Genomic DNA, 27,284 nt, shown 5'->3' with positions numbered 1-27,284 from the left:
AGCCAAGAACAGCATGGGCACTCGTGGGATCTGCACAGGGATGCTTGAGCCGACGCCTCCCACCGATACACAGGGCTCTTTGTGTTCGGCCCTTCCCAACCCTTCTCCAGCTCCCTCCCCTTACCTTGGACACATAGCTACTCCACAGTCCTGAAAACTCCTCCTGAGGCCCGCTTGCAGTGACTGGGCTTCCTCCCCCTTGACAACAGGCCCTGGCCCCTTGCTGGGAAGGGCAGGAATGCTCCTCTCTCCTTAACCGCTCCCACCCCCCCCCACCGCCCCTGGTGTATGGCCTGGCTCTGAAAAACTCTGCAGTGAGCGGACAGGAATCTCGATTTCAGGTGCTTATCTTGTTGGGAAGTTACATGATACCAGTTGAAACACAGCCACCCCAGGCAGTGTGCTTTGGAAGGGGCAGGGGACGGAAGGGGACCTGTGGAGTTTGGCCCTTGACTGTCTCCTGTGATTCCACAGCCATCATGTGGGTGAGGAAGCTAGGGACAGGCAAGTCACAAGCTTGCTGCTTAGAGAACTCAGGAAGGGGCACCATCCCGGCTGCAGCATGTGGAGAGTCAGAGAGAGGTTTTCCTGGGGCTTGGTCTCCTGGGAATACTGAGCTCTGTCCCTGTAGGTCCTACTGAGGTTAGCTTAGATTTTCTGGACACTGAAGCAAACCAAGCTTCCACTTAAATTCTAAGTGTGACACCTGGATGGCTCAGTCTGTTCAGCGTCCGACTCTGGATTTAGGTGCGGATTTGTGAGTTTGAGCCCCACACTGGGCCCCTCACTGACACTGCAGAGCCTGCTTGGGATTCCACCCCCCCCCCCCCCCACCCCCCCCCCCCACGCTATGTCTCTCTCAAAACAAAACAAAAAAAAAACCAACTCTACCCTATCTGGAGGCAGAATTGAGCCACAGCCAAGTACTCTTCCTGAATCTCTTAGCCGACATGCCTGGTTTTTCTCGTCTCTGGCATGACCAGTGCCTCCTCAGGCTCCCCAAGTGCCCCCTGAACACGACGAGTCTTTAGGGCTCTGCCCTCGGCATCCTGGCTCCCCATTCCACAGCCTCCCTGTGCTTCGGCCGCGAGTGAACATTTTACTGCATGTCCTGCTGCCTCCGAACATCTAGGCGGCATAGGGGCCTCCAGTTTCGTGACCTCTGGTTGGGTGACCTCAAGCTGTCCAAAGGGAACTCAAGGGTCGAGACTGGACCTAGGAAGCTCTTTTGTGAACGGTGGTGGCGGCAGCGGGGCGGGTGTGTTTAGAGGCCCCTGTGGAGCAACATTGGCTTCCCAGGTTTAGGGGTCTTCCTGTCAGGCACTAGCCTGAGCGCGCCGTGGGTGGTATCTCACTTCGTCCCCCTTCACCGAGAAGGAAACCGAGGCTCACAGAAGTAATGTGACCAAGTCACGCTGTAAGTGCCCAGGCCGTGTCTCCACCCAGGTCGGTCCCACCAAAACTGGAGCTTTTGACCACGAAGCCTTGAGAGGACCCGCGGAAGCAGACAAGTTGCAAAGAGAATTGCGGCGGGTGGGAGGAGGGGAGGTAAGAGGGCTGGGGAGACCCTGGGAGGACGCCACGGAGGTCTGCGGGCCCCATGGAGACGGAGGGACCAGGGCCTAGTCGGGCGCTCCTCCAGACAGCCCCGGAAGCAACCACAGCACCACACCTGGGCCTGCAACGCATAGCCTGAAGTTCAGAGACCGGCGGGGTGGAAGTCCCGCCCCTTCCTCCAGCTCAGGGCATTCTGGGAGCAGCAGCGCAGTCCTCTCCTGGAAGGTTTCCTTCCGTCTCTCCGAGCCAGACCCCGACACGCAGCGCCGCCCGTGGCGCGGGTCTTGGCATTCTCCAGCGGTGCTGGCGGGCGGGGAGGCCCGGGAAGTCGGCGGGCCCCTGGACGGAGACGGTCGCCGCGGCCGTTGGCCAACACCCGAGGACTACAACTCCCGGCCTGCGTCGCGCATCGGCCACCTCCCCGAGCTTCCGTCCTGGCGGTGCCGCGCGGCCCTGTGGGAGCGGTAGTCCGCTCGCGCGATTCACAGCGCCGCGTGCGCCCCGGGCGCGCCGTAGCCACGGGGCCCCGGCCGGGCGCTACGCTACGGAGGCGGCGTAGGGCGGGCGCCGGACGCGGGCCGGGTCGGGGCCGGGCCGGCCGCGCGGTTGCTCCGCCGCTCAGCGCGGGAGGCCGGCGGCAGAAGTTGTGGATCGGCCGGCGCCGGCGAGCAGGCCTGGGGCCGCGCCGTCCGGGCCGCGGGGACTGAGGAGGCGTCGCCAGGTTGCGGAGGTGAGTCCGGCCGGGCCGGGCCGGGCTGGGTCGGGGGCGCGGCCTGGACCCCCGCCGGAGCCCGGGCCCGGCGGGCGGCGCCTTCCGAGCGCTGGCCGGAGCCCGAGCAGGGCTGGGGGCGCCGCCTGAGAGGGGAGCGCGCGCGGACCTGGGTCATCTGGGTCACTGGGAGACCAGCCCCGGGGTGCTGCGGACGCTGGAAGCGGCCTCAGCCCCTGCTGCCCTTGAGTGCCCTTATCTTCCAGGCCTGTCCTGATCCCGCTTGCATTAGGGGATGTGCCCCCTGCTGCCCCCCGCATCCCTGCCCACAGCGCGTCTCCGGGCACTTCCCCGGGGGCGGCGCCCTCCAGCCACCCCACACTTCCTCTTTCTCTTGGTTTGGCTCTCCGGAGACAGGGAAGTTACAGGGGGTGGCCCCTGAGAACGTTTGCCAGGCTGCTGGCCACCCCTTCTCATACTGACCACTGAACCCTTGTGTGGTCAAGTGGCCCTGACTGGGTGGCTCAGGGGCGCGCGGGGACGGGAGTGGGGGGGAGGGGCGCTTCATGCAGGAGAGTTTGTGACCGGACTGCAGGCGACAGGGCTCCTGGGCCACCAGGCCTGGGAGGGCACACAGGCCCGGCTGAGCCTACACTCCTCCCTGAGCCCCTCGTCGGGCCAGGTCTGGTGGGCTGTGCCATGTCCGTGACCCCCTCCGTCCCCCCAGAGACTGGGCTAGAGCAGGAGGGGGAAGTCACTGCATCCCTCCACGTCTGACTTTCTCAGATGTGAGCAGAGACTTTCCCTGGTCTGACTCACAGAAAGAGGGCCCCAGACAGGCAGGGGGCCACACTCAGCCTCGCCTCGGGTCGGGCACATCTTACTTTCTGCTCCCAGAAGGAGCACTTCTCTCCCTTCCCTTCCGCCTCTAAAATCTCTCTGAGTTGATTCTGGGCCGACGGGCCGGTGACCTGGTGACCTCGTGACCTCCCGAGAGCCAGGTTTAAGCCCTGCTGAGTCCAGGGCTCAGCGATAACACTGCCAGGCTGGGACTTCCGATCTCGGGTCCTGCGTCTTTGCTCTGGGTCCCCTGCCCTTCACCCAGCTCTCCGGGCCCCTGTCCCGGGTGGCTCCCTGGTAAGTCCTGCTTTCAGACGAGCAGACTGAGGCCAAGGGGCCCAGGGGGCTGCACATCCGGGTCTCCAACCCGCGAGGCTGCCTTTGTACCTCCTGGTTCCATGGCCTGTTACATTTGCGGCAGTCGGAAAGAGTATTCTGCCCTGAAATCCCTCGAGGACCGCAGGTGTCTTTTCTGGACCCACGGTGGGTGAAGAGCCCCAGGGGGTAGCCACCCACAGGCTTGCATTCGTGGCTGTTGGACACAGAGCAGCCTCTGCCTACCCCCCGTGTGCCTCAGGCACGGGAGGGTGTGGTTAAACAAACTGGTTAGGCTTTTTGAAGAACCAGGAAGCCCTGGTGACTGGTCACGTGTGTCCATGAATGTCTTGGGTTGCTGCTCTCCCCCGGCGTGTGAGGCTGCAGTGAGAGGCCCACATCAGAGTGAGGACAGGCATGGGGTGCCTTGGGTGGCTTCCTCGTCAGATTTTCAAAGCCTGGGCCGGCGTCCCAAGCAGGGACACTCCGGCTCCGGGCGTCCGGAACGAGCTCTGGGGTCACTCAGCCCTGGTCCTGCTCCCCCCAACTGCCTGGGCTGCCAGCACCTCCTCAGTGCTCCATTCCTCTGGTCCCGCCCTGCACCCCATTACTCAGCACCAGCACCCCGGGAATGTCCCAGAGCAGGACTGTGATCGTGTCTGTTGCCCAGTCTCTTGTGCAGAGCTCCTCGGCGTGGACTCAGACTCCCCCACCGTCTTCCCTTCCTGCTCTGCCGAGAACACCCGGGAAGCCTGTGCCGGGCTCCGACTCCACCTCTCGGGCCCTGTCTCTGGCTCCTTGTGCGCATGCGGGCCCTTGGTGCTCAGCGGTGTCCCGTCCACACCGAGTAGGTGCTCCCTGAGCTGCTTGCTCCCCAGCTGCTCGCTGGCAGGTAGCTCCAGGCCGCCCAGGGGAGTACAGAATGGCACCCCACAACGTTTTGGGGGATTAAGAGTGGCCTTGCTGGCTTCCACCCTCTGTGAACGAAGGTTGGGCTGCTTCCGTCTCTCAAGCTTAGAGACCTGCCCAGCCACACCCCATCATTCTGTGGGTCCCTGCAGGGTCTGAGTAGGGGCTTGGCAGACAGCTGTGTGAATGCCGCCAGGACAGGGCCGGCTGGGTGCAGGGGGCCGGGGGCCGGGGGCTGTGGGAGGACAGAGGGCTGTCCTGGCCCAGCACAGACACCCCAGGAGGGGCCGCTCGGGAAGTCAGTGACTCCGTCCCTTCCACAAGGACTAGTCTGGGTACCAGGGGTGGATTTGCAGGAGATGGGAGTGGGACACATGGTGACTGTTCAGTGCCCTGTTTCTCTTGCTTCTGCATGCTTGAGGGGAGCTTTGTCCCCACCTCCCTGGTGGCCAGGCTGAAGGACGTGCCTGGACGGTGCTGTGGGGTAGTCAGGGAGGAGAGCGGGTGGATAGCTGCTGCCCGGCGGTGTCACGTGTGTCTGTCCAGAGGAGGCCTTCACTGCAGCCCCTACCCACCCCTGCTGTCACAGCCTGGACCTGAGGCGGAGGGGGTTCGTTCTGGAGCTCCATCTCCCAGCATCCACACTTCTCTAAAACGTTGCCCTTTGCAATTAAATTCACCTTGAACTCCAGCACCGTCTGCCCTGGCCTGATAGTCCCCTCCCTCCACTTAACAGGGAGGTGGTACATTCTGGAACCCTGCCGTTCGGGAACGGTGGCTGCCGGGAGGCCTGGGCTCCTGGGACCTAGGCTGCACGGCTCCCCGACTCCCCGACTCACCTTCTTCCTCCTTTATTTTTTTTTTATTTTTTAATTTTTTTTTTTTTTCAACGTTTATTCATTCTTGGGACAGAGACAGAGCATGAACGGGGGAGGGGCAGAGAGAGAGGGAGACACAGAATCGGAAACAGGCTCCAGGCTCTGAGTGGTCAGCCCAGAGCCCGACGCGGGGCTCGAACTCACGGACCGCGAGATCGTGACCTGGCTGAAGTCGGACGCTTAGCCGACTGCGCCACCCAGGCGCCCCACCTTCTTCCTCCTTTAAAGTGAGCTTCAGGCTAGGTGTCCCCACGGCCCCGCGAAACCTGTGCTGCTGTGAGGCCAGAGCCTACCAGGCCTCCTGAAGCCAGGGAAGGCGCCCCAAGTGAGGGGGTACATCTGGTGCTTTTTCTTTCCCTGTAGAACATATCATCTGACATTAAACAATATTGAACCTGTGAACTAAGAAACTGAGACCCTGAGAACGTCCCTGTTCCTCTGACAACAGCGTTTTGGAACGTGTACCCTTTCTCGTGATGCACAGCTGAGGCGGCGTAGGCCTCCACAGACTCAAGGATGCTCAGTGACCCCGCTCCCCTCCATGCAGGCAGCCCCGAGACCCCCGTGCGTGAGTGCGTCTGTCTGGAGAGGGCCTCCTCTCCTCTCCCCGGTCACTGGCTGCCTGTCTCCCTGTGACGAGCAGAGGTGCTCCACGTGCCCCGGCGCGAGGACCTGACTGAGGTGGACAAGTCCAGAAATGCCGACGAGCGTGACCGCCATCCTGTAGTTCCCTCAGGCGGCAGCTCCTGGTCCCGAGGGCAAGGGTCTGGGACAGAGTATGGTTCCTTCCAAGTTTGGTAACAGGAAGTGCTAGGTACCCTTTCGGGGCCCACGACCTTCACCCTGCCCCTGGCTCTCCGAGCTCAGCAGGCTGGTGACATCACCTCCCAGGGCACAGTGGCCTGCGAAGCAGGTGGGGGAGACCGGCCTTGTGTTTGCCTAAGGGCAACAGAGGGCTGGTGGAGGAGGCCACAGCGAGGCGCAGTCTGGGCCCTTCTGGCCCGAAGGACCGAGCAGGCCGCCAGTGCCCCTCCCCACCGCGGTCATCCTGTACCAAGGAGCACAGAGCTGCACACGGTTGCCCCGTCGGGGGGTAGAGTGGCCGGTGGTGCTGGGGTCTGAGTCCAGGTGGATCTCCGTAGCTGGCAGGCTGCTGGCCTGGAGCCCTGCCCGCTTGGGCACCTTTCTCTGGCAGCCCCAGTCCCCCGAGGACTCAGGATCTTCAACAGCGCCATCTGCCACCCTGGCTGGCCCGTGGAGTTCAGGGGTCTTGAAGCAGGCAGCAAGGGGCTGGTGAGCCACGCAGCTGTCCCGGAGCCCCTAGCCTTCTCTGGGAAGGGACAGATGCAGCTTCTAGAGGGACCTAGTCCCTCAGCCACCAACCTTGGAAGCATTGTCCTGCTCCCTGGCACGTCAGGGTCTAGCACAGCAGGGGAATCCATCAATTTGCTGCAATGACAAATAAATGCATAAATCAGTGTCCCATATTTATGACTGCGCAGGACCCAACTTTTGGCCCCAGTACTCTTTAAAAAATATGTCGAGACAACTCCGTGATCGTACTTAAAAATAGAGACCTCTGAGACCCTTTCTGGACGCCGCCCCTGAAATTGCAAGTGCTTCTTCAGGGGTGAGGTGTCCCCCAGGCTCCCATCTGGACGTTTTCCTCAGGGAACCACCCGGACGGCATACAGCCTAGACAGTGAGGGTTGTTCCTCATCCAAGCCCACGTGCCCAGGGTAGGACAGCCTTCGTGTGACCCTGGCCCGGGGGTGAGAGGCAGAGCCTGGACGGAGTGGACTCTGGCTCGTGCTCATAAGCCTGGGGGTGGGTGTGCAGGCCCAGGGCCAGAGTCCAGAACCTTCCAGGAAAGGGAGTGCCCTCCGGGTGGATGTACCGCCGGCAAGCCTGCTGTCACGGAGCCTTCCCTCTGCGTGGAGGGTCTGGCACCTGAAGCGCTGGGAGGGCCCCGTCCCAAGGGCTGTGGGTGCGTCTGGGCCGCAGGGCTCGTGTGCAGTGCAGGCAACCCCTCGCCCTGCCCAGAGAGAGCTAGGCTCTCGGGGCCACCTTGCATCAGGGCGTGCTGCAGGGGACCCCTACTGGCCTGGTGGTCCAGCCCCCACTCTGGCACCCTGGCGGGATGGCCCTTGAGGGAGAGTGCTGTCCTGTCAGTCCTGGGGTACAGGGAGGTCAAAGTCTGGCTCTCCCCAGGGCGGGTCCGGCCCGATTGCACTCAGGCTGTGGGGGTGCTGAATGACCGGTTTTGTGTCTGCTGGGTGCGATTCTGGGCTTCAGCAGGGTGGCTGCTCCCCCATGTCCCCCCACCCCTGCCAGCAGGCCGCTCCCCGCCGTGCCCCCTCCGTTCTCCCCCCCGGCAAGCTGCTCCCCCCGTGCCTCCCTGTGCCCCCCCAGCAGGCTGCTCCCCCTGTGCCCACCCCCGTGGGCCTGTCCTGGGGCTGACCTCAGGCAGCCTGTCAGGGTTGCTGTGGTTCTCACCATTATTGCGGGACTGGGAGGGACATGCAGACTTGCTCCCTGGGACACCTGGGTGGGGGTGTTGTGGAGCTGGGACACAAAGTTCGCCTTCTCACCCGGGGAGAACTAGCACAGCACGGGGAGCACGTGCAGCGTGGACGTAGTCGTGGTGCTGCGTGTTTGGGGAGGGGCTTGGGCGAGGAGTGTGCATACGGAAAGAGGCGTCGTTAGGCAGCATACGGCTGTGTGGAACCCGGGTTGTTGTCACACGGGACTAAGGGACCCAGGAGCACAGGACACAGTGGGCCATAAACACCCCGATTGGCTCCTGGGGTGTGACCCATACTGTGTTTTCACCCCCCCCCCCCAACCGTGGCTTTTACTTGCCCGTAGGCTTCTCGGTTGACAAGTCATGGTGACCCCTGCGGGGTGGGTGGCCCCTGCTGGGTGTCACCTGGGTGAACTCTCACTTGGCGGAAGCAGCTCACCTGACCCCTGCACCTCAGCACTCCACCCCTACTCTCCCCGCCCTGCGCCTGCTGAAGTCTCAGTGCTCACCCTCTCAGAGGGCCCACAGGGGCAGGGGAGGTGGGGGGGGGACAGAGTAGTCCTCATCTAGCCCTTCTCGTGCTGGTCCCTCTGGGCAGGTCGTGTCCTGCCAGGCGCACGCCTCACCCCCCGCTGGGGGACCGGCCGCTCAGCCCCTGCTGGTCAGCACCTCAGAACGGAGACTGCAGCCCTACCTCCGGGCTTCCATGAGGCCGGATCTAGGCCGCTGCCCCGTTTAAATCTAGGGCAGCGGCTCCCGAACAAGGCCGAGGGGGCCCGGGTGGTTTGTCAGGCTGCGGGCAGGGCTTTGCCCTCGGCGCCACGTTGCCGACCAAGCACGCTGCCCTTTGCGCGTCACGGGAGTCTGGCGCCACCACCACGTGCGCTCTGGCTTCCCCCCAGAGACGTGATGTTCATCGCGCTTGTCCTAAGGCACGGCAGCGGAAGGGGCGCCCTTCACGCACAGGGTTCGAGTGTTGTCGCTTGCCTGGCCCACGCGGGCAGCTGACGGGTGTTTGCTGAATGAGCGAAGATGCGGGAGGTGTGGATGTGTGGCCCGGGTCCACTCTTTCGCCTGGGTGAGGGCTTTGCCCACCCGGCAGGCCCTGCAGGAGAGGAGGGCGGCGTGATGCCCGTCACCTGGGGTCGGGGTGTGCTCTGCCCCACAGGAGGCCCTCCCCTGGGTTTCGTCTTAAGGGGCAGGGCCTGTGGAACAGGGTGTGGAAATGTCCCCGTGCCTGGTTGTTCTGGCGCGGAGCCAGTGTGAGAGTCCGGGACTGACCAGCCTCCCTGGCGGAATTTCCCGCACGTCACCCCGCGCAGGTGGCACTCTCGGGTTAGCACGGGGCTGGTGGCCGTTCCCCAGGGGGCCTCACTCTACCAGGGCGCTCCTTCGTGGGGTCTCACTACCCCCAGTGGGGCCAAGACGGGGGATGGGATGCACGGTGCCGTCCTCCCTGGTGGTCCCAGAGAGGCCCTCTGGAGCCAGCTGCTCTCTGGGGAGCATTTCCCCTTGCAGGGCACCCCTTGTCTTGAGCCCCTGGGGAGAGGGACCCTGTGCTGCCTCTGCCCTCCCAGGAGACGCTGGGCTGCACCCCAGATGGGGCCTGAAGGGTCCCAGTTCCCCGAAGACATGTCAGGAGGCTGGTGCTCAGGGAGCCACGTGCAGGGCTCCCTGAGCGACCGGGACAGGCCTAAGCGTTCACCGCCCTGCCGCCGAAGACCTGTTCTGGGCCTTACTGAGGAGCCGGTGGGTCCTCGACGGTGCTTCGGACAGCACGCCCAGCCTGTGCGAGGGCCTTGAGACCTCTTCCTTCCGGGCAGAGTCACATCCCCCTGGGAAGCCTGGGGCCACACCCTCACTCTGCTTGGGGGCTGGTTTCTCCTCAGCTCTGCCTGCCTCGGGTGCGTGTGGTGCTGGCACTGACTCAGGGCAGGTGGCACGGTCCACCCCCCGCCGGCCCTCTGCTCTCCCGGGGGGCACAGGCGGAGCTCTTGGCCCTGGAGCCAAGCCTGAGCGTCTGCGGTCCTTCCAGTGCATATGGCCCCACCTGAGGCCCCTCTGCCCCGGATTTGGCTGTGAAAGGTGGGTCAGAAATACTCGGGCCCTTCCTAGGAGGGGCTCCCGCGTGGACTGGAGTCCAGGGGGCTGTTCTGATTGTTCGGGGTCTGACTCGAGCTCGTCTCGTCCACACGAAGGGGTGCCATCACAGCGGAGTCTGAGGATCTCGCCTGGAATCGTACCACTAGCTCACACGTGGTGTTACCTCGATTTCACGCCGACGCAGGGACAGTTAGGACGTGTCGGGTTACATGAGATGCATCTTTCAGAGTCTTTCCACGTGTTTTACCTTCCTCACACGGCTGCCGGGCGACCGGAAAGGGCATCTGTGGCTCGTGCGGCCCCTGTGGTCGGTGCCCGCAGACATTCCTTCATGGATGGGGCGGGATGGTGTCGGTGTTGCAGGCCACGGGGTCTCTGCCTCCCAGAATCTGCTCTGGCGGTGCCCCGTGGGGAGGCCCGAGTGGTGGGGGCTGACGCTGCTCTGTCCCGCCCACGCCCCCATCCCTCCAAGGCAAGGCTGTGCACAGGACCCGGGTGATCTGGCTGGAGCTCTTGTGGGGCAGGGGACCCAAACTTCTCCCGGCCCTGGCCTCCAGAGCCGCGTGTGTGCTGCTGGTCTCTCTCGGCTCGGGGAGCCTCTGGCCCCACCCACATACCCTGTCCCCGTGGCCCTCTAGAGCCTGGGCGCCCACTGGCCTGCGCTGCACAGAGGCCTCCCCCGGTCCCACCCCAGCCGCCGGCCCCCTGGGGGCTGGGCTCCTTGACCCCAAGCCTCACTGGAACTTGCCTTGTTTGGAACAAGCCTCGAGGTCTCTCCCTCGTCCCACGGGGCGTCAGACAGCCTCCCCTGAGTGCAGGCCGTCTCTGCCAGAGTCCCCTTGTCTTCCTGGGCCCTTGGGGTCCGTCTGGCCCGGGAGGCTCGCCCTCAGGAAGGCTCCGCAGAAGCAGGTGGATCGAGTCCGCTTGCCTCCGCCGGGCCACATGGGTCCTTGGTGCCCCCTCCCGAAGGCCGTCCCTCGGGCTGCCCAGCTCCACTGCGCACACTTCCCCACTCCTCTGCTTCCAGCCTGAGGCCCCCCAGGCCTTGTCTCTCCGATAAAGCGTGATCCTGCCACTTCTTTCTCCCTGAGGGTGGGGCCCTCTGAAGACCAGCCGGACACGTGCCCGACCCCCCCAGGGGCAGGTGATGGGCTGTGGTCGGTCGTCAGGAGTGGAGCAGGGGCGCTGGTGGCGGGGTGGGGGTCCTGGGTCCCCGAGGTCGCTTGTGCCCCGGGGAGCCTCCCCAGGCTTTGGGGGTTCATTCCCGTGAGTCATGCTGTTTCTCCTCTTTCTCTTTATTCTCTCTGTGTTTATTTCTGTCGTGTGACTGACCAGCCCGGCCGCCCTGTCTCCGGCGTGGGCGCTGTCCTCCCTCCATGCTCCACCTCACCCGCTGCCGGCCGCGTGTGACCAGGCCCGGGTCTCAGCGCGGCCGCCACCGCGGGGGCCATGGGGAGCTCCGCCTCCTCGCTGGCCACCGAGACCGAGTCGGACCACGGCTTCCCCGGGGGACCGCCTTACCCTGGGCCCCCTGCAGCAGCCGGCTGGTGTAGGAGCAGCCCCGGGGGGCCTGTCTGGGGTGGTGCCCTGGTCACCCGGCAGCACCCGTCCCCGCGTCCCCGGGCCCGAAGGTAAGAGGGTGGGGAGGGGAGGGCCCAGGGGGTGGGAGTGCTGTTGTGTCAGAGTGACCCTTCCTGGGCAGAGGGCGGGGGGGGGGGGTCCTGTTTCTGAGAATCCTCTGGCAAGTCGCTTCCCCCACAAGGCCCGAGACTTGAGAGGCTCTTGGAGAAAATCTGGGGCGCCAGCCCTCCCCCTACACGTGCAGCGTGGGTCTGGGCCTGGCTGGCTGGTGTAGTTGGGACAGGGGCTGTGTGGCCTGCTTGCTCTGCTGCTCCTCCTGCCGTGGTGCCCCTGCCCAGGCAGGCCTTCACGTGCCAGCCCCAGCCAGCTGCGGGCACGACCGGGCTCCGCCCAGGTTTCTCCGCCGAGGCCGCCCATTGAGTCACCTGGGTACCCTTCCCCAGGAGTTCTGGGATGACTGGTGGGGAGCATCCCGGGCGCTGTGCCCACTGCTCAGGTCTCGGTGGGGACCGGGCTCAGATGGCCCACCCCTGACTTCGGCCCCTCCTGTGGCCTCGCTGGAGAGGGGAGCCTCGTGCTGAGCAGGCACTCAGGGTACCTCCAGTGGTAGCCCCTGCTCTCTTGTGACTCCCGCCAGTGGCGGCACACCTTCCCTCAGGCACCTGCCATGCTGCGTGCGCTTGGCCGTCACTTCCTGTGGACGCAGCTCACTCTGCAGGACAGTCTTCTGGTGTCTGGACCCCAGGCCTGTTCTGGGGTCACCGGCTAGGTGGATAGTAGACAGGGTCCTGACGGATATCCCTTCTGGAATGGCATTGGAGGCCCCTGCAGGGTGCTGGAGAAGTGAGCCCAGCCGGTGGCGGCATCTGGCCGTCTTACCTAAGTTACCCCGGTGGCAGGAGGCACTGGGCCTGGTGGCCCAGTGAGCGACAGGAGGAGTTTCCTCTGTTCCCTCGTCACGGTATTGGTGACGCACGGGTAGACATCTGTGTGTCTCTACTTGCGTGCCCTCAAATCCACCCCCTTGTAAGCGTGCAGCTGCCTGGCTTTGGACGTCCATAGAGTTGTGCGCCCAGGTCTCTGAGCCCCCGGGGACCCTGCCCGCTTGCCACCCTTCCCCGGGCAGCCATCCTGCCTCCTGCCTGTAGATTTGCCTCTTCGACAAATTTCATACCAGTGGAATCGTATAACTTTTGCATCTGGCTTCTGTCACCGAGTGTAACTTCCTCAGGGTCTGTCCACGTGATAGTGGGTGTCAGGGCTTCATTCCTTTTTGTGGCTGAATAATAAATACCCCCTTGTACGGGCGGACCCCGTTCTGTTGTATCCGTTTCTCAGTTTAACAGATACTTGGTTGTTTCCATTTGGTTTTCAAGGATCGTGTAGCCGTGAGCATTCACGTACACGCGTTTGTGCAGACACACGTTTTCCTTTCTCTTGGGCGGGGACCCAGGGGTGCAGCTGCCGGGGGTCACTGTAAGTTTGCCCAACTTCCTGAGACAGCGCCAGCCTGTGTTCCACAGCGCTGTACCGTTGTGCGTCCCTACCAGTGACGGGGGGAGGGTTCTAGCTTCTCCCCGCCCTGGCCAACCCTTGTGACCCTCTGCCTGGTTGAATCCAGACACCCTGGCGGGTGCGGGGCACTATCCCCACGTGGTTTGGTTTGCGTCTTCCCGACCGATGACGTGGGGCATCTCCCCGTGTGACCCGTCTGTCCACATGCTTTTCACAAATGCCCACTTCCTTCCTTCCTGGGGGTAATTCCTTACCGGGTCCTGGGGCGGGGGCTGGCCGAAAGGAGCAGCAGGCCAGGTGTGGGCCCTGCACACCACACCCCAGCGTGCTGAGGGACACGTGTGCCCGTCAGACTTTGGATCCTGGCGCACGCTGCTGAACCGAGTCAAACTTTTTCATTCTGGCCTCCTGCCAGGCTCTTGCCCTGGGCTGGGGCACCGGCGGCTCCTCCTGCTGCCCCCTGCAGCCAGCCAGACCCGGGGCAGTCGCTGTGTGCCCTTGCGAGCGGCAGGCGAAGCAGGAGGAGCTGACAGACGCCCCGACTGAGGATGAGAAACGGGCGGGGGGAGCTGCACCAGGCAGATGGCCGGAAATGGGGCAGAAAGGCAGGTGCCCGCGCCCAACCACCGCTCAGGACCCTTCCCCGCACGCACACCTGGACGCGCGCACACACGCGTTGGGCGCTCTGCCAGTCTGGAGGGCGCCCTTCACCGAAGAGCCTCCGTGTCTGGGCACGCTGTCTCCTTGGCCGGGACCGTCCCGTTGCACCGGCTTCCCTGTAACCCACCGCCAGGCCTTGGGAGCTTCTCACCTTAATCCATAAGCGGTGGCCGAGGGCATCGTCGCCTGCAAGCCCTGGGAACACAGAAATGAGGAGGAGGACCCCAGAGGAGGGCACCTAGGCCTGCCTCAAGACCTCGGGTCGGGGGTTCTGTGGTCACGGCCAGTGGGGCATCCAGACCTTTTGGTGTGGCCTGCCCAGGACCCTAACAGCCTCAGGTCTGGCGGCTTCCCTGAGGGCCTCGAGTGTGGACACCACTTACCACCCTCAACTGTCTGGGGAGGAAAGGCATCCCCCCAGGGCTGTGCGGCACCCTGCGCTGATGACCACTAGCGTCCGTGTTCCTGCAGACGTGCGTTCCTGGGTACTAGGGGGAGCTTACAGTGTGCCCCCAGAGGAACTCCGTAGCCTCCCTTTTGAATTGGAACCGGGTGCCGGCGACTCCCGGAAGACTGAGGGCACGGTGGGCATTTGGAGTTGGGATTTTCTGGACAAGTGCCTCAGTTTCCCATTGACTTGGCCTTCTCTTGTAAGGCGTAACTCAAGTCTTTCCATGGGCAGCTGGCTCCTCCCAAGACACAAGTCAGCCCGTGTCCTGAACCGTGTGGTGTCGTGGCGCGCGGGTGCGCTTTGTGTTGGGAGTCCGGCTTGGCTCCGGGTCCCGACGCCGTTGCTTCCTCCCAGGCTGCTTGGGCACCCTGGCCTCTCTGAGTGTCTTGTGAGCCCTCAGCTCCTACCCGGGCCCTGCGTCACATCGGGGCGACCTGGGGTTCTGGGGTTGTGGAGCTGGAGGTGACCTGAGGGAGGTGAGGGCCAGGGGCCTCTGGTCAGCAGGTCACTGACCTCTGAGCCACTTCTCAGCCTGCCCAGTGACCCCGAGATGTGGGCTGCAGGGGTCAGTGAGGGTGCACAGTGCCCTCACCACTGCCTGTCCTGGGAACCCTGTGCACTGCCGCCGTCCCCAGGGCCGCCCCTGCACGGGGCTAAATTTGAGTTTCGGGCACTACTTTGATTTAACCCTTTCTGAGCCCCAGACAGAACCTTCCTGGTGTGCTTTGTCCACCACGATGGCTATAAAACCTGCCGCGTGCCGCCAGTGTCCCCAGGTGCTGGCCAGGACCAACAGACACCATCCCTCAAGATTAGCTGGGCCCAGGTGGGAGACTGGCCAGCTGGCAGATTAGGAGGGCAAACGGGAATTGGGCCCCCTCCCTCCCCATGCTGTCCTTGCTTAGAGCATCTGGGACCCCCAGAGCCCTGCATCCAAGGGCAGATGTGTCCTAGAACAGGTGTCATCTCCCCTTCCTGCACCGGGGCCAGGGGCTTTTCTATGGAGACCCCGCTCAGGAGTGGATGGTCTCCAGAGTGTCACGTTAGCTCTGGTGGCCCCCGCGACCAAGCCAGGTGAGGTGTGCGGGGTGAGTGACCGTGCCCTGATCCTGGAGCTGGGGTGAAAGCAGCCTAGGACTTAACCCATGCTTGTGTGCGTGTCTCTGGGCACACACTGTGACCCACACCCTGACTGTGGACCCTTCTCTGAGTGGGGAACGGTGTGGGGGAGGGCCCAGTGGTCTCCAGGAAGATTTCTAGGCTTTTTGTAGCACGGAAGCCGAGGCCAACGCTCGTGTGCCCCTCTCTGCTGGTGCTGAGTGCCTGTACTGAGCCCAGCCTGGCACCCATTCACCCCACCGCCCGTCTGTCTGCTTGGGCACTGCCATCTGTGGGCAAGGCTGTGTTGGCTCCTGAGCCTCAGCCACACAGGCTGGGAAGGTGGCTTCACAGAGTTTGCCCTGGGCCCTGAGAAACTTTCCTGTTGCTTGGGGGGTTTTTTTGTTTTGTTTTTTTGTGTTTTTTTGAAGAGGCAACTTTTCTTTCTTCCTGAACCAAAAGGTTTTGGCATAAACAGCATCAGAAGCACGGGCTTCATGCCTTGTAAAGAACAATTGATTTTTCCGCCAGGCAGAAGAGCTACAATCGGCGAGGAGACTGTGTGTCATGGAGTGTAGACGCCCCCTTGCACCCAGATTAGCCCTTGAGAAGCAGGTCGAAGGGCTCTCTCCGCCCCCAGGCATTGACCCATCTGAGGCGGCAGAGGAGCGGGGAGCACCCCGCCCCCCCCCCCCCCCCCCCCGCACTGCCCTCCAGCGCTACTAGACCCATACACGCACACGCCACAGCCCAGCCGCTGGGAGGTGCTGTGTCCTCTGTGGCCATTACACCTGGCATCTGGGGCACATGGCCGTCCCTGCAGGCTGCCCCCTCGGGACAAAGGACAGGGCCTCCAGGCGGGGTGCGGTGCCCTGTGAGTGTCGCCAGCCCTGCAGCCACCCGTCCTGGGAGGGGCACGGGATCCCTCGGGTCTGGGCACTGCCAGCACTTCGGGATAAGCTGCTGGTGGAAGGGGCTCTCCCCTTTCTCCCGCCTCCTTTGACCTTGAACACCTCCCCCGGGATGCCCCTGGGCTGGGCAGCTCCCCACCACAACCCCACGGGACTGCCAGCTGCCGGTGGGCCTCACCGGGCGTGGCCCCCGCAGCTTGGGCGCGTGCCACGGGAGGGCGGGTTCGCACGGTGCCGTGGGGCCAGGCAGGGCGGGCCTGCGGTGGTGTGGGTTGGTAGTGAGCAGGTGAGTGGGCAGTGCCCAGCCCCTCAGGATACAGCCTGCCCCTCCCTTGACCCAGCGGGTGAGCCTGGACCACTGCTAGGCTGTTTTTCGCAGTCAGATGTCTGCCCAGGGTCCCCAGAGAGACCAAAGAAGTAGCTGGGCTGGGGGAGCCAGCCTTTGGCCCTGAGTGGGCATGACCCCCAGTCACTTAGGCCCTCCCCTTGAGTTCTTTTTTTTTTTTTTTTGAGATGAAATTCATACAATATCAAGTAACCATTTCAGAGTGAATGACCAGTGGCATTTAGTACATTCACACTGTGTGTGCCCATCACCTGTACCCAGTCCCCGGACTTCATCACCTCGGTGCTCCTTAAGAAGCTGTCCCCAGCCCTTGGGGGCCACCACACTTCTTACTGCCTCTGGGTCTCCCGTCGTGAAGATTTCCTGTAAATGGACTCCTACAACGTGCCGTCTTTTGTGCTTTTGTGTTTGTTTCCTCTCACTTAGCTCCGTGTGGTCACGGTTCATCCACATTGCTGCCTGTGTCGGAATTTCATTCTTTCTTAGGGCCGAATAACAGCGCACAGTTCGTTTACCGGCCTTTGAGTTGTTTCCACCTTTGACTGTCGTGAATAGATCTGCTCTGAGCGTGTGTGTGCGTGCTGGGGTACCAGTTGTCATTTGTTGGGGGTGCACACCCAGGAGAGGAATTGCTGGGTCAGGTGGTAATTGTCACGTGCTGAGGGCCGCCTCTGCATTCCCGCTGGCGATGCGGCGACGGGTTCTCTCTTCTCCGGTGCCCGTGGGTCCTTGTTGTCGTCTGCACTGTGGATTCCGGCCAGCCATCATGGTGCCTCTCGGGGGCTTCGGTTTGCCTTTTCCTGGTGGCCAGTGATGTTGAGCATCTTTCCACAGGCTTCCATAGCCACTTGTGTGTCCTCTTTGGAGAAATGTCCGTTCACATCCTTTGACCGTTTTTAAAACAGATTTTTTGTTGTTACTCAGTTATAGGAGTTATTTATATTTCCTGGATGCAAAACCCTTGTCAGACACGTTTGCAAATATTCTCTCTCGTTTTATGAGTGATCTTTTCACTTGTCCAGCTGTGCCCTTTGAAGCATGGAAGCTGTTCATTCTAAGTCCGATTTTCCCCTTATTGGCCTGTGCTTTTAGTGTCGTAACTGGCCCATTGTCAAATTCAAGGTCACAGAATTTTATCTTTTTTTCTTTCTTTATTTTATTTTTTATTTAAGTAGGCATTATGCCCAGTGTGGGGCTCAAACTCACAACCCTGAGATCAAAAGGTGGATGTTCTACTGACTGAGCCAGCCAGGCGCCCCTCAGGGTCCCAAAAATTTACTTGGGTTTTTTTGTAGGAGTTTTATAGTTCTCACTCCTGCATTTAGGTCATTGATCCATTTGGAGTTACTGGTGTGAGGTAAGGGCCCAACTTCATTGTTTAGTGCTTAGATCCTGCTCTCCCAGCCCCATTTGTTGAAAAGACTGCCCTCAACCTGAGCGGCCTTGGCACCCTTATCTAAAATCATTTGACGAGGGGTGCTCAGCTGGCTCAGTTGGCAGAGCATGTGACCCTTGATCTCAGGGTCGTGAGTTTAAGCCCCACGTTGTGTGTGGAGCCTACTTAAAAAATGAGAAGTTTTGACCATATGTGTGAGGGTGCTTTCCAGTCTGCTCACTTCTGTCCTGTTGGTCACACAGACCGTATGTAGATACATGCTCTGTCCTTGTCTTGAGTTCTTTTGCAAGATTGTTTTGGCTAGCTGAGGGGAGGGGGGTGTCCTTGCAGTTTGATATGAATTTTAGAATCAGGTTTTTCCATTCCTGCAAAAAAGAAAAGAAAAATGGGATTTTGATTGGGCTTGCCTTGAATCTGATTTTATCAATCACTTGGGAATTACTGTCATTGTAACCGTATGAAGTCTTACGGCCGAGGGGATGTCTTTCCCTTCGTTCACGTCTTCTGTGATTTCTTTCAGTGACGTTTTGTACTTTTCAAGGTACAAGTCTCTCCTCCTTAGTTAAATGTATCCTTAGATATTTCATTGTTTTGGATGAAGTGGTATTGTTCTCCTAAGCTCTTGCTGGCCTAGAAACCCAGCTGACGCTTGTGTGTCAATCTCGTGCCCTGTAACGTTGCTGAATTCATTTATTAGCTCTGGTGGCTTCTCTTTTTAATGTTTATTTATTTTTAAGAGAGAGAGTGCGCGCATGAGCAGGGGAGGGGCGGGGGGGGGGGGGTGCAGGTGGCAGAGAATCCCAAGCAGTGTGAGGCAAGATCTGAGCTGAAGGTGCGGAGCTGAAGTCGGTCACTCAACCAACTCAACCACCCAGGCGCCCCAACTCTGGTATATTTTTTGTGGATTCTTGGGATTTCTGCAAAGAGAGGTAGTGTTACTTCTTCCTTTCCAGTTGGATGCCTCTTACCTCTTTTTCCTGCCTAACTGCTCTGGTTGGGACTCGAGTACAATGCTGACCAGCAGTGCTGAGCCCCTGGTCTTGGGAGGAAAGCACTCAGTGTGTCACCTCTGGGTGTGATGTTCGCTGTAGATTTTTGAGGATGCCCTTTTTCCCGTCCAGGAAGTTCACTCATACTCTCTCCTGGAACTGGCTAAAGACTGCCTGCCTCCCCAGCAGAGCGCTGTGGCCACTAGGGTAGCGTGTCTTGACCCCATTGCTCTGTCCCCACAGGTCTGCCCCTCCAGAAGGGGTCTGAGGACAGACCTGTGAGGTCCCTTGGAGGCCTTGAGGGCTCCTGACTCCTCAGAATCCTCGAGCCGCTCATAGGCTGCGCTCTTGGGGCCGATGTCTGTTACAGCCCGGAAGGACACAGACCCTGCGGCTCAACCCCTTTGTCCCAGGTGGACACTCGGGCCTGCACTGATCAGGACCTTCCCTTGCAGCCACACGCACTCTCCTGGGTCCATGGCCGCGATTGGGGAGTGGTCCTGTGCACGCTGCACCTTCCTGAACCCAGCCGGACAGCGCCAGTGCTCCATCTGTGAGGCCCCCCGGCACAAGCCTGACCTCGACCACATCCTCCGGCTCAGCGTGGAGGAGCAGAAATGGCCCTGCGCCCGCTGCACATTCCGGAACTTCCTGGGCAAGGAGACCTGCGAGGTGTGCGGCTTTGCCCCAGAGCCTGTGCCTGGCACGTCCCTGCTGCCCATCATCAATGGGGTCCTGGCGGAGCCCAGGGGCAGCTGCAAGGAGGAAGCCGGCCCCGTGCGGACGGTGGGGCTGGCGGCCTCAGAGCCAGCTCGGGGGCGGCCTGAGGAGGAGGAGGAGGAGGAGGAGGAGGAGGAGGAAGAGGAGTTAGAGGAGGAGGAGCAGGAGAGGGCAGCAGAGCCTGGGAGTGGCTGGGCCTGCCAGCGATGCACACTGCACAACACGCCCGTGGCCAGCTCCTGCTCGGCCTGCGGAGGCCCCCGGAAACTCTCGCTGCCCAGAATCCCTCCCGAGGCCCTGGTGGTCCCCGAAATCGTGGCCCCCGCCGGCTTCCACGTCATACCTGCCCCACCCCAGCCCGGGGAAGGCGCCGAAGCTGACCCTCCCTCTGCCACCGACCAGGAGCCCCCCCGGGCGCCGTCCTTCAGTCCTTTCTCGCCCACCCTGCAGAACAACCCTGTGCCTCGCAGCCGCCGCGAGGTTCCCCCCCAGCTGCAGCCACTGGTGCCTGAGGCCACCCAGCCCTCACCCACTGCCGGCTCCAAGGGGCCCCCCCAGGGCCCAGGGCGGACCGCAGCCGGGGCCTCCCGCTTGGCAGAGCTGCTGTCAAGCAAAAGGCTGAGCATGCTGGAGGAGGAGGCCACTGAGGGTGGCCCCGCGCCGCACCGGTGTGGCTCCTGCTCTGTGCCCGGCCCCGCGAGCCCTGCGCGCTGCGAGGCCTGCGGTGCTGTGCCGGGCAGCGACGTCATTGACCTGGCTGGGGACACTGTGCGCTACAAGCCAGCCAGCCCCTCCAGCCCCGACTTCACCACCTGGTCGTGCGCCAAGTGCACGCTTCGGAACCCCACGGCAGCCCCCAGATGCACTGCGTGCGGCTGCTCCAAGCTGCATGGCTTCCAGGAGCACGGTGAGCCCCCCACCCGCTGCCCCAACTGCAGCGCCGAGAAGTCCGGTCCCTGCTCAGCCCACAAGGCCAGCTGCCCGGTTCTCGTGGGGCCGCCCGAGCGCCCAGGCCAGTGGGCCTGCCCTGCCTGCACTCTGCTCAACACACCCAGGGCCAAGCACTGTGCCGCCTGTCACACGCCCCAGCTCCTGGTGGCCCAGCGCCGGGGCGTCGCGCCCCTGAGGCGCAGGGAGAGCATGCACGTGGAGAAGCGGCGGCAGACCGATGAGGGCGAGGCCAAGGCCCTCTGGGAAAACATCGTGGCCTTCTGCCGGGAGGTGAGCGCCCTGCTGATGGTGGCCCCGCTCCGGGTCTGGCACTCTGCTGGCACTCTGCTTCCACAGACGTCTCCTCTTTGTGGCCCACCCCCCCCTCGTCCCCCGACCAAGGTGTCTGCGCCTTCTGTCCTTTCTGGGTGGTCCTCCTCTGGCCGGAGGGACAGCACCAGCACTCTCTTCCCCAAGCTCTGTGCACCAGCCTGGTCTCCTACCCCTTGCCCTTTGATCCTGTCTACGCATGAGAGTCTGTACTCCTGACCCTTCTCAGCTGTGATTTCCCGTAGATGGTGAAGCCACTGGGAGGTGGGGACACAAGTGCAGGCTTCTTGCCACAGGCGGGCCTGGTGCCTCCTCCAGCCAGGGAGACCCTGCGGAAACACTTCCTCACTCTCTTCTGCCCTTGTAGCTGTGGGGGTCCTGAGTCCAGGGGAGCGTTGCCCCCCGCGTCACTTGGAGGGACTGTCTGTGCCCCCTCAGGTTGCTGCCCCCATCACTGCCAGCAGCCCACCCTGACGGCCTGTCTGGGGGTTTGTGCCCTGGCTTCCCCATCCCAGGTTCTCCGCACCCCCATGCCTGCCATCCCTGCAACTTCCAGGCCGGGGATGTGCAGTGTCCCCCGTGTCCACATGGCGTGGTGTGGCTCACACAGAGCCTCGGCCAGGACCTCCAGATCGGTCAGGGTGGCTGCACATACCCACCCTCTTGCTTCTGGGGCTCAGGCAGCGTTTTCAGGGTGCTGGCTCTGGCCCCAGCCAGGAGGAGACTGAGTGTGAGGCCATGGCCCTTGCAGAACAGTGTGAACTTCGTGGATGACAGCTTCCCCCCTGGGCCCAAGTCTGTGGGCTTCCCCGCGGGTGACAGCGTCCAGCAGCGTGTGCGGCAGTGGCTGCGGCCCCACGAGATCAACTGCTCCGTCTCCAGGGACCACAACGCCTCGTGGTCCGTCTTCCACACTCTCCGGCCCTCGGACATCCTGCAGGGGCTGCTGGGGAACTGCTGGTGAGCGGGGCGCCCGCAGGGGGCTGGGCGGCGGACGGCCCCGTGTGCTCACAGCGAGGCCCTGGTTCCGTGCAGGTTCCTGAGCGCTCTGGCCGTGCTGGCCGAGCGGCCTGACCTGGTCGAGCGGGTGATGGTCACACGCAGCCTGTGTGCGGAGGGCGCCTACCAGGTGCGGCTCTGCAAGGACGGCACGTGGACGACAGTGCTGGTGGACGACATGCTGCCCTGCGACGAGGCCGGCTTCCTCCTCTTCTCCCAGGTGGCGGGACGGGGGGGGGGGGGGCCTGGCGCGGGCATCGTGGGTCTCGGCCGGCGCCAGGCCTCTCGACTCCAGCCCCTCCCCGTAGGCTCAGCGGAAGCAGCTGTGGGTGGCGCTCATCGAGAAGGCGCTGGCCAAGCTGCACGGCTCCTACTTCGCCCTCCAGGCGGGGCGCGCCATCGAAGGCCTGGCCACGCTCACCGGTGCCCCCTGTGAGAGCCTGGCGCTGCAGGTCAGCTCCACTAACCCCCGCGAGGAGCCCGTTGACACTGACCTCATCTGGGCCAAAATGCTGAGTTCTAAGGAGGCTGGGTAAGAGGGGCGGGCGCTGTGGCGGTCAGCGGCGTTGGGAGGAGAGGCGAGACGAGGGGACGGCCAGGCCGGGGCCTGGAGCGGTGGGAGAACCGGGACACGCGCCCTCTGGCCCGCACCCTGCGTCTCAAGTTCGCCAGCATCTCTTACGGCAGGCGGGATGCTGCTCATTGGCCTGACCTGGAAGGCCTCATCCTGAGTTGGGCCTCTGGTGACTGCCAGGGCCCACTCGGAGCCACATGGAGAGAGAGCCCCACGGAGGCACCTGGTGGGAGTGGGGTTTGCCTTCTAAGACCTGGCACGCGCTGGCCAGTGTGTCTGTGGGAAGGGCTCAGAACCTGAGGCCTGGGAGAGACGGGTTATGAGTGCCAAGACCTTGTGCCCTCGGCTGATAGTGGGCAGTGTTGCTGCCCTGCGAGAGCCACAGCCCGGAGCCGGCAGGACCAGCCAGCCTCAGGAGGCTTGTGGGGACTGGAGCCCGAGGCCTCTGAGCTCCTGGACCACAGCGGAGGGGGCTGGGCCAGCAATTTCCCGAGTCCCCTGTGTCTCATGAGGGTCCCACAGGCAGGACCCCGCCTCCCCCCACCCCTGCTACCTTCCGCTCTCCTCCTATCCCCCCACCCACTGGGGGACAGGGCCAGCAGAGAGGCTCCTGCTTACCCAGGGCCCCCAGTCGCTGAGGCTGCTCTGCCCGTGCAGGTTCCTCATGGGTGCCTCCTGTGGTGGGGGTAACATGAAGGTGGACGATGCCGCGTACGAGAGCCTGGGCCTGCGTCCCCGCCACGCCTACTCCATTCTAGATGTCCGGGACGTCCAGGGCTCCAGGTAGGGGCCGGGTGGATGTGTGGTGGAGGCGGTGGGGGCACGGCCATGGCCCTCAGCCCTGTGGTCCGCAGGCTCCTGCGTCTCCGGAACCCGTGGGGCCGCTTCTCCTGGAACGGCAGCTGGTCAGATGAGTGGCCGCACTGGCCAGGGCACCTGCGCAGCGAGCTCATGCCACATGGGAGCAGCGAAGGCGTCTTCTGGATGGAGTACAGCGACTTCATCAGGTACCCAGACGCTGCAGGCAGGCCCCATGGCAGCCCCTGTGCTCCAGCCACCTTCACCTTGGCTCACCTGATCTCTCTGCCCCAGTTGACCCATTGTGTGGTGCCCTGCCCTGGGGACCCCACCTGCCCTTCCCGACAGCTTGAGCGGGCGGGGGGGGGGGGGGGATTCCAGAATCCAGCTCAGCACAGGATCAGTGAGGGAGGGGCTTGTATTGCCAGGGCTGGGCCTCCTCCTCCTCCTCCCCCCTTCATCATGCTCAGGGCTGGGGACCCCTGGTGGTGTCCAGGGGCAACAGGCCCGGACCAGGGCTTCCCGACCCTGGTCCCAGGAGATGCCCTGGGGCAGAGAGTGGAGAGGGTGCAGAAGTGCCTGCACCCGAGCGCAGCGGAGCTGTCCTCTCGCTGCCCAGGTACTTCGACTCCGTGGACATCTGCAAGGTGCACTCGGACTGGCAGGAGGCGCGTGTGCAGGGCTGCTTCCCCAGCTCTGCCAGCGGGCCCGTGGGGGTGACTGCTCTCACAGTGCTGGAGCGCGCGTCCCTGGAGTTTGCCCTCTTCCAGGAGGGCAGCAGGTGGGCGGGGCCCTGGGCTGGCGGTGGGCGGGGCCGGAGGTGGGAGGGGCGACTCCCCTGACCGCAGCCCCACCTCTGGCCGTAGGCGGGCCGACTCGGGGGACAGCCACTTGCTGGACCTGTGCGTGTTGGTGTTCCGCGCGTCCTTCGGCAGCGGTGGCCGCCTGAGCCTGGGCCGCCTGCTGGCCCACAGCAAGCGCGCGGTCAAGAAGTTTGTCAACTGCGACGTGATGCTGGAGCCCGGCGAGTACGCTGTGGTGTGCTGTGCCTTCAACCACTGGAGCCCCGCCACGCCGGGACCCCCAGCCGGCTCGCAGGGTAAGTCCCACCCCGCCGCCCCCCACCCGCAGGGAGGGCCGCGCTGTGCCCCCCCTCGCCTCCCCCACTCACGCCCCCAACTCCCGCCCCCCACAGCCTCCAGCCCCTCGGCGGGAGTCCCGCGCTGCGCCCCGCAGCCGCCCGGCCACGTGCTGGCCGTGTACAGCTCCAGGCTGGTCATGGTGGAGCCCGTGGAGGCCCAGCCGACCACGCTGGCCGACGCCATCATTCTGCTCACGGAGAGCCGGGGCGAGCGGCACGAGGTGGGCCGGCGGGCGGGGTCCTGGGTGGGGGGAGGAGGGGAGGCCTCGTCCCAGCCCACCCTGTACTGTCTGCTGTCCAGGGACGCGAGGGCATGACCTGCTACTACCTGACGCACGGCTGGGCAGGGCTCATCGTGGTGGTGGAGAACCGGCATCCCAAGTCCTACTTGCACGTGCAGTGTGACTGCTCCGACAGCTTCAACGTGGTGTCCACGCGCGGCAGCCTGCGCACCCAGGACAGCGTGCCCCCCCTGCACAGGTGGGCACCGCCCGGGCCCCGGCTGCTTCCTCGACCCCCGCCCCCTGCCCGCCCGGCTTCCTCTGCCTTCGCTGGCCCCTTTCCCGGGTGGGCACCGGCCCCACCCCTCACCCCACCCCACCCCCATCCTCACCGGCCCCCTCCCCCAGGCAGGTCCTGGTGATCCTGTCCCAGCTGGAGGGCAACGCAGGCTTCTCCATCACCCACCGCCTGGCACACCGCAAAGCCGCCCAGGCTTTCCTCAGTGACTGGACGGCCTCCAGGGGCACCCACAGCCCCCCTCTCACGCCGGAAGTCGCTGGCCTGCATGGCCCCCGGCCTCTGTGACCACCCCACCTTCCCAGCCCCCACGTGCACTTTATGAGGGAGACCCCAACAGAGGCCGCTTGAACCAGAATCTCAGGACCCCGCCCAGGGAGCCACTAGCTGCAGTAGCTTCCCCTCGGCCTTCCTCCCTGCCCCTTCCTCCTGCCCAGGGCCTCCCAGCCACCAAGCAGAATACCTCGAACCTGCCTCTGGCACAAGGGGCCTGTACGCCGGCCCCTCTGACCGGCCACCTCCAGGTCGGGTTCAGACTGCCAGGGCCAAACCAAGGTGAGGCTTCTCTTCCCTGGGGGCCTGGGGCCTCCTGCCTGGGTGAGGCAGCCAGGGGCCCTGTTCCTAGAACCAGATCTGGGCAGGTCACAAGCCAGGACCCCAGGGTGAGAGCAGGGATCGCTCCCGTGTAGGGGTCAGAGACTGGGACTCCAGGCTGAGCAGGGACCACCCTCCTCTGTGGGGGTGAGGACAGGGACCACCCCTCATGGGACATGAGATCAGGAGCCTTCTCGCCTCAGCTTACCCCCAGAGCACATTTCCCTGCCCTCCAGCCCCCACGAGGCAAGCAGGGGTCCTTGGAGTCCCAGCAGTGTGTCCCGGGAGGCAGGTGCCTGGCGACCGTGGGCTCAGGGCTAGGGATGGGGGAGGTCCCAGCTGCCCCCCTGGCGACACTATGCAATTCCTGGAGCGCCTGCCAGGATCGAAGCCATGCCCCGGGGGCTGGAGGTCAGGGCCTCCCGGTCAGGGTCCGGCCAGGCCCAGGTCCCGCCCTGCTGTTTGGTGTCCGCATCCCTGGCAGGCTCCCTGTCTAGGCACATGTAGGGCCCGGCGGCCCCTCCCTGCTCCTCCCCCACCTCAGAAGCCCAGGGAGCTGAGCCGCCGCTTGGCCACCCGGCCGTCCTCCCTTGAGGTTGCTGTCAGGCCAGAGAGCTGCAGTTGCCCGCAGACATCTGAGGCCAGCTTCCTGGGGGCCCCACCCGGCCTCGGTGTCCTGCAGCTCCCAGTCAGCGGGCAGCCCTGGGGGCCTTTTACACCTGGAGAAACACCGGGAGGCAGTCCACTCCCCTTTTACTCTGAGCTGTGAATATTTTTAACCCTGTATATATGGCCAGCTCTTCTGACACAGAGACTATTTTACCAATTGTCAGTCCCCATCCCTGTAGGATGGCTCTCCATGGGTGTTTCCAGACTCAGGCTCCAATGGACCAAATAAAAATGTTTTGTTTTGTAACGACGCCTGCTCGTCTGTCTGCTGCCCCTGCCAGGGTCCCTGGCCCCTCCCCTCCCTGTGCAGGCAGGGCTGTGCCGAGGGGCACCAGCCTGCCCGGTGGCAGCACCTCACTTGAGGGGGGCTTGCCAGCTGCCTGCACGTCGGAAGGGCTGGGGCTGGGGGTCCGGGCAGGGCAGAGGCTTGGGGCAGACCTTGGGGCTGCCACGGTCAGCAGGCGGATCCCACGCATACAGCACACCCTGCCACGGTCAGCAGACCGGTCCCCACGCACACGGGACAGTACTTTTCCCTGTGGAATCTGCTTCCAGGGGTCCCGTCTGAACCCGTCGGGCTCGTTAGGCGGGAGCAGATGGAGTGAGGGGCTGCACCGGGAGAAAAGTTTCCGTCTGGGACGGCAGCCGTCCTGCTCCTGCTCGGCCCCAGCCAGCCCACGTCCCCTCCTGCGCATCCTGGGAGGCCCCATCCCCGTGTCTCAGGTGGCGGGCCGAGGCGGGCGTGCCGAGTGGCTCACCGGGCTGCAGTTTGCACAGCGGGGGCCGCCCCCCCCCCTACACACACACACCCAGAGGCTGCGGTGGGGGGGGTGCTGCACAGGCCGGTGCTCGGGCGGGTGTAAGAGGCCTGTCACAGGCCAGCCTATCGAATGTGAAAGCAATTAAAGCCACCAGCAGTGTTCGCTCCGGGCGGGCCTCGGGCAGCGGGGCAGCTGCCACAACACATCTCACGGGCGCCCTGCTCCACCGCGGCTGCGCCGGCCACACTGGGCCTCGTCCTGCGGGGCGGGGGCCCAGGCGCGTCCACCTTGAGTTGGCACGGGGCTGGCCCTGTCACCCCTGGGGTGTCCCAGCATCCTGGGCCACGTCCCTCCCTGGGACAACCCAGGAAGCAAGATGTGAGGACAGCGGGCTCCTGACATCCTTGGGTCCCGCCAGGCCGCAGTCTCCACACGAGGCCAGAGTTGGGGGGGGCTGCTGTGTGCCC

The 27,284-nt window shown here is 63.7% G+C and overlaps 1 protein-coding gene across 3 annotated transcripts; it reads left to right on the top strand.

The window, feature by feature from the left end:
* The first annotated feature begins 1,649 nt into the window (after positions 1 to 1,649).
* Positions 1,650 to 26,303, top strand: CAPN15 (calpain 15). Of its 3 annotated transcripts, none has more exons than XM_045460782.1 (13): positions 1,652 to 2,287; positions 11,171 to 11,466; positions 19,238 to 20,723; positions 21,514 to 21,722; positions 21,798 to 21,981; positions 22,070 to 22,293; positions 22,993 to 23,118; positions 23,190 to 23,342; positions 23,753 to 23,914; positions 24,000 to 24,232; positions 24,329 to 24,495; positions 24,576 to 24,754; positions 24,908 to 25,027. In XM_045460782.1, exons 2-13 carry the CDS (start codon positions 11,285 to 11,287, stop codon positions 24,915 to 24,917), a joined length of 3,315 nt encoding a protein of 1,104 aa, XP_045316738.1. In that variant the 5' UTR covers positions 1,652 to 2,287; positions 11,171 to 11,284; the 3' UTR covers positions 24,918 to 25,027. The 3 variants fall into 3 exon arrangements, 2 of the variants coding, with proteins under 2 accessions (XP_045316738.1, XP_045316737.1); XM_045460781.1 differs by having other exon boundaries at positions 1,665 to 2,287; positions 24,904 to 26,303; XR_006708175.1 differs by lacking the exon at positions 24,329 to 24,495 and having other exon boundaries at positions 1,650 to 2,287; positions 24,908 to 25,023.
* Positions 26,304 to 27,284: the final 981 nt, after the last annotated feature.

This window comes from Leopardus geoffroyi, chromosome E3, assembly GCF_018350155.1.
Source record: "Leopardus geoffroyi isolate Oge1 chromosome E3, O.geoffroyi_Oge1_pat1.0, whole genome shotgun sequence".
Lineage (NCBI taxonomy): Eukaryota > Metazoa > Chordata > Mammalia > Carnivora > Felidae > Leopardus > Leopardus geoffroyi.
Note: the sequence above shows the minus strand (reverse complement) of the source record. Positions and strands in the feature narration are given on the sequence as shown.

Coding starts and splice junctions, on each gene's coding strand:
- CAPN15 (XM_045460781.1), top strand. CDS start 11,285: ATGGGGAGCTCCGCCTCCTCGCTGGCCACCGAGACCGAGTCGGACCAC. Junction 23,343..23,752: donor GAGTACAGCGACTTCATCAG/GTACCCAGACGC, acceptor CTCGCTGCCCAG/GTACTTCGACTCCGTGGACA. Junction 24,755..24,903: donor AGCGTGCCCCCCCTGCACAG/GTGGGCACCGCC, acceptor CCCCTCCCCCAG/GCAGGTCCTGGTGATCCTGT.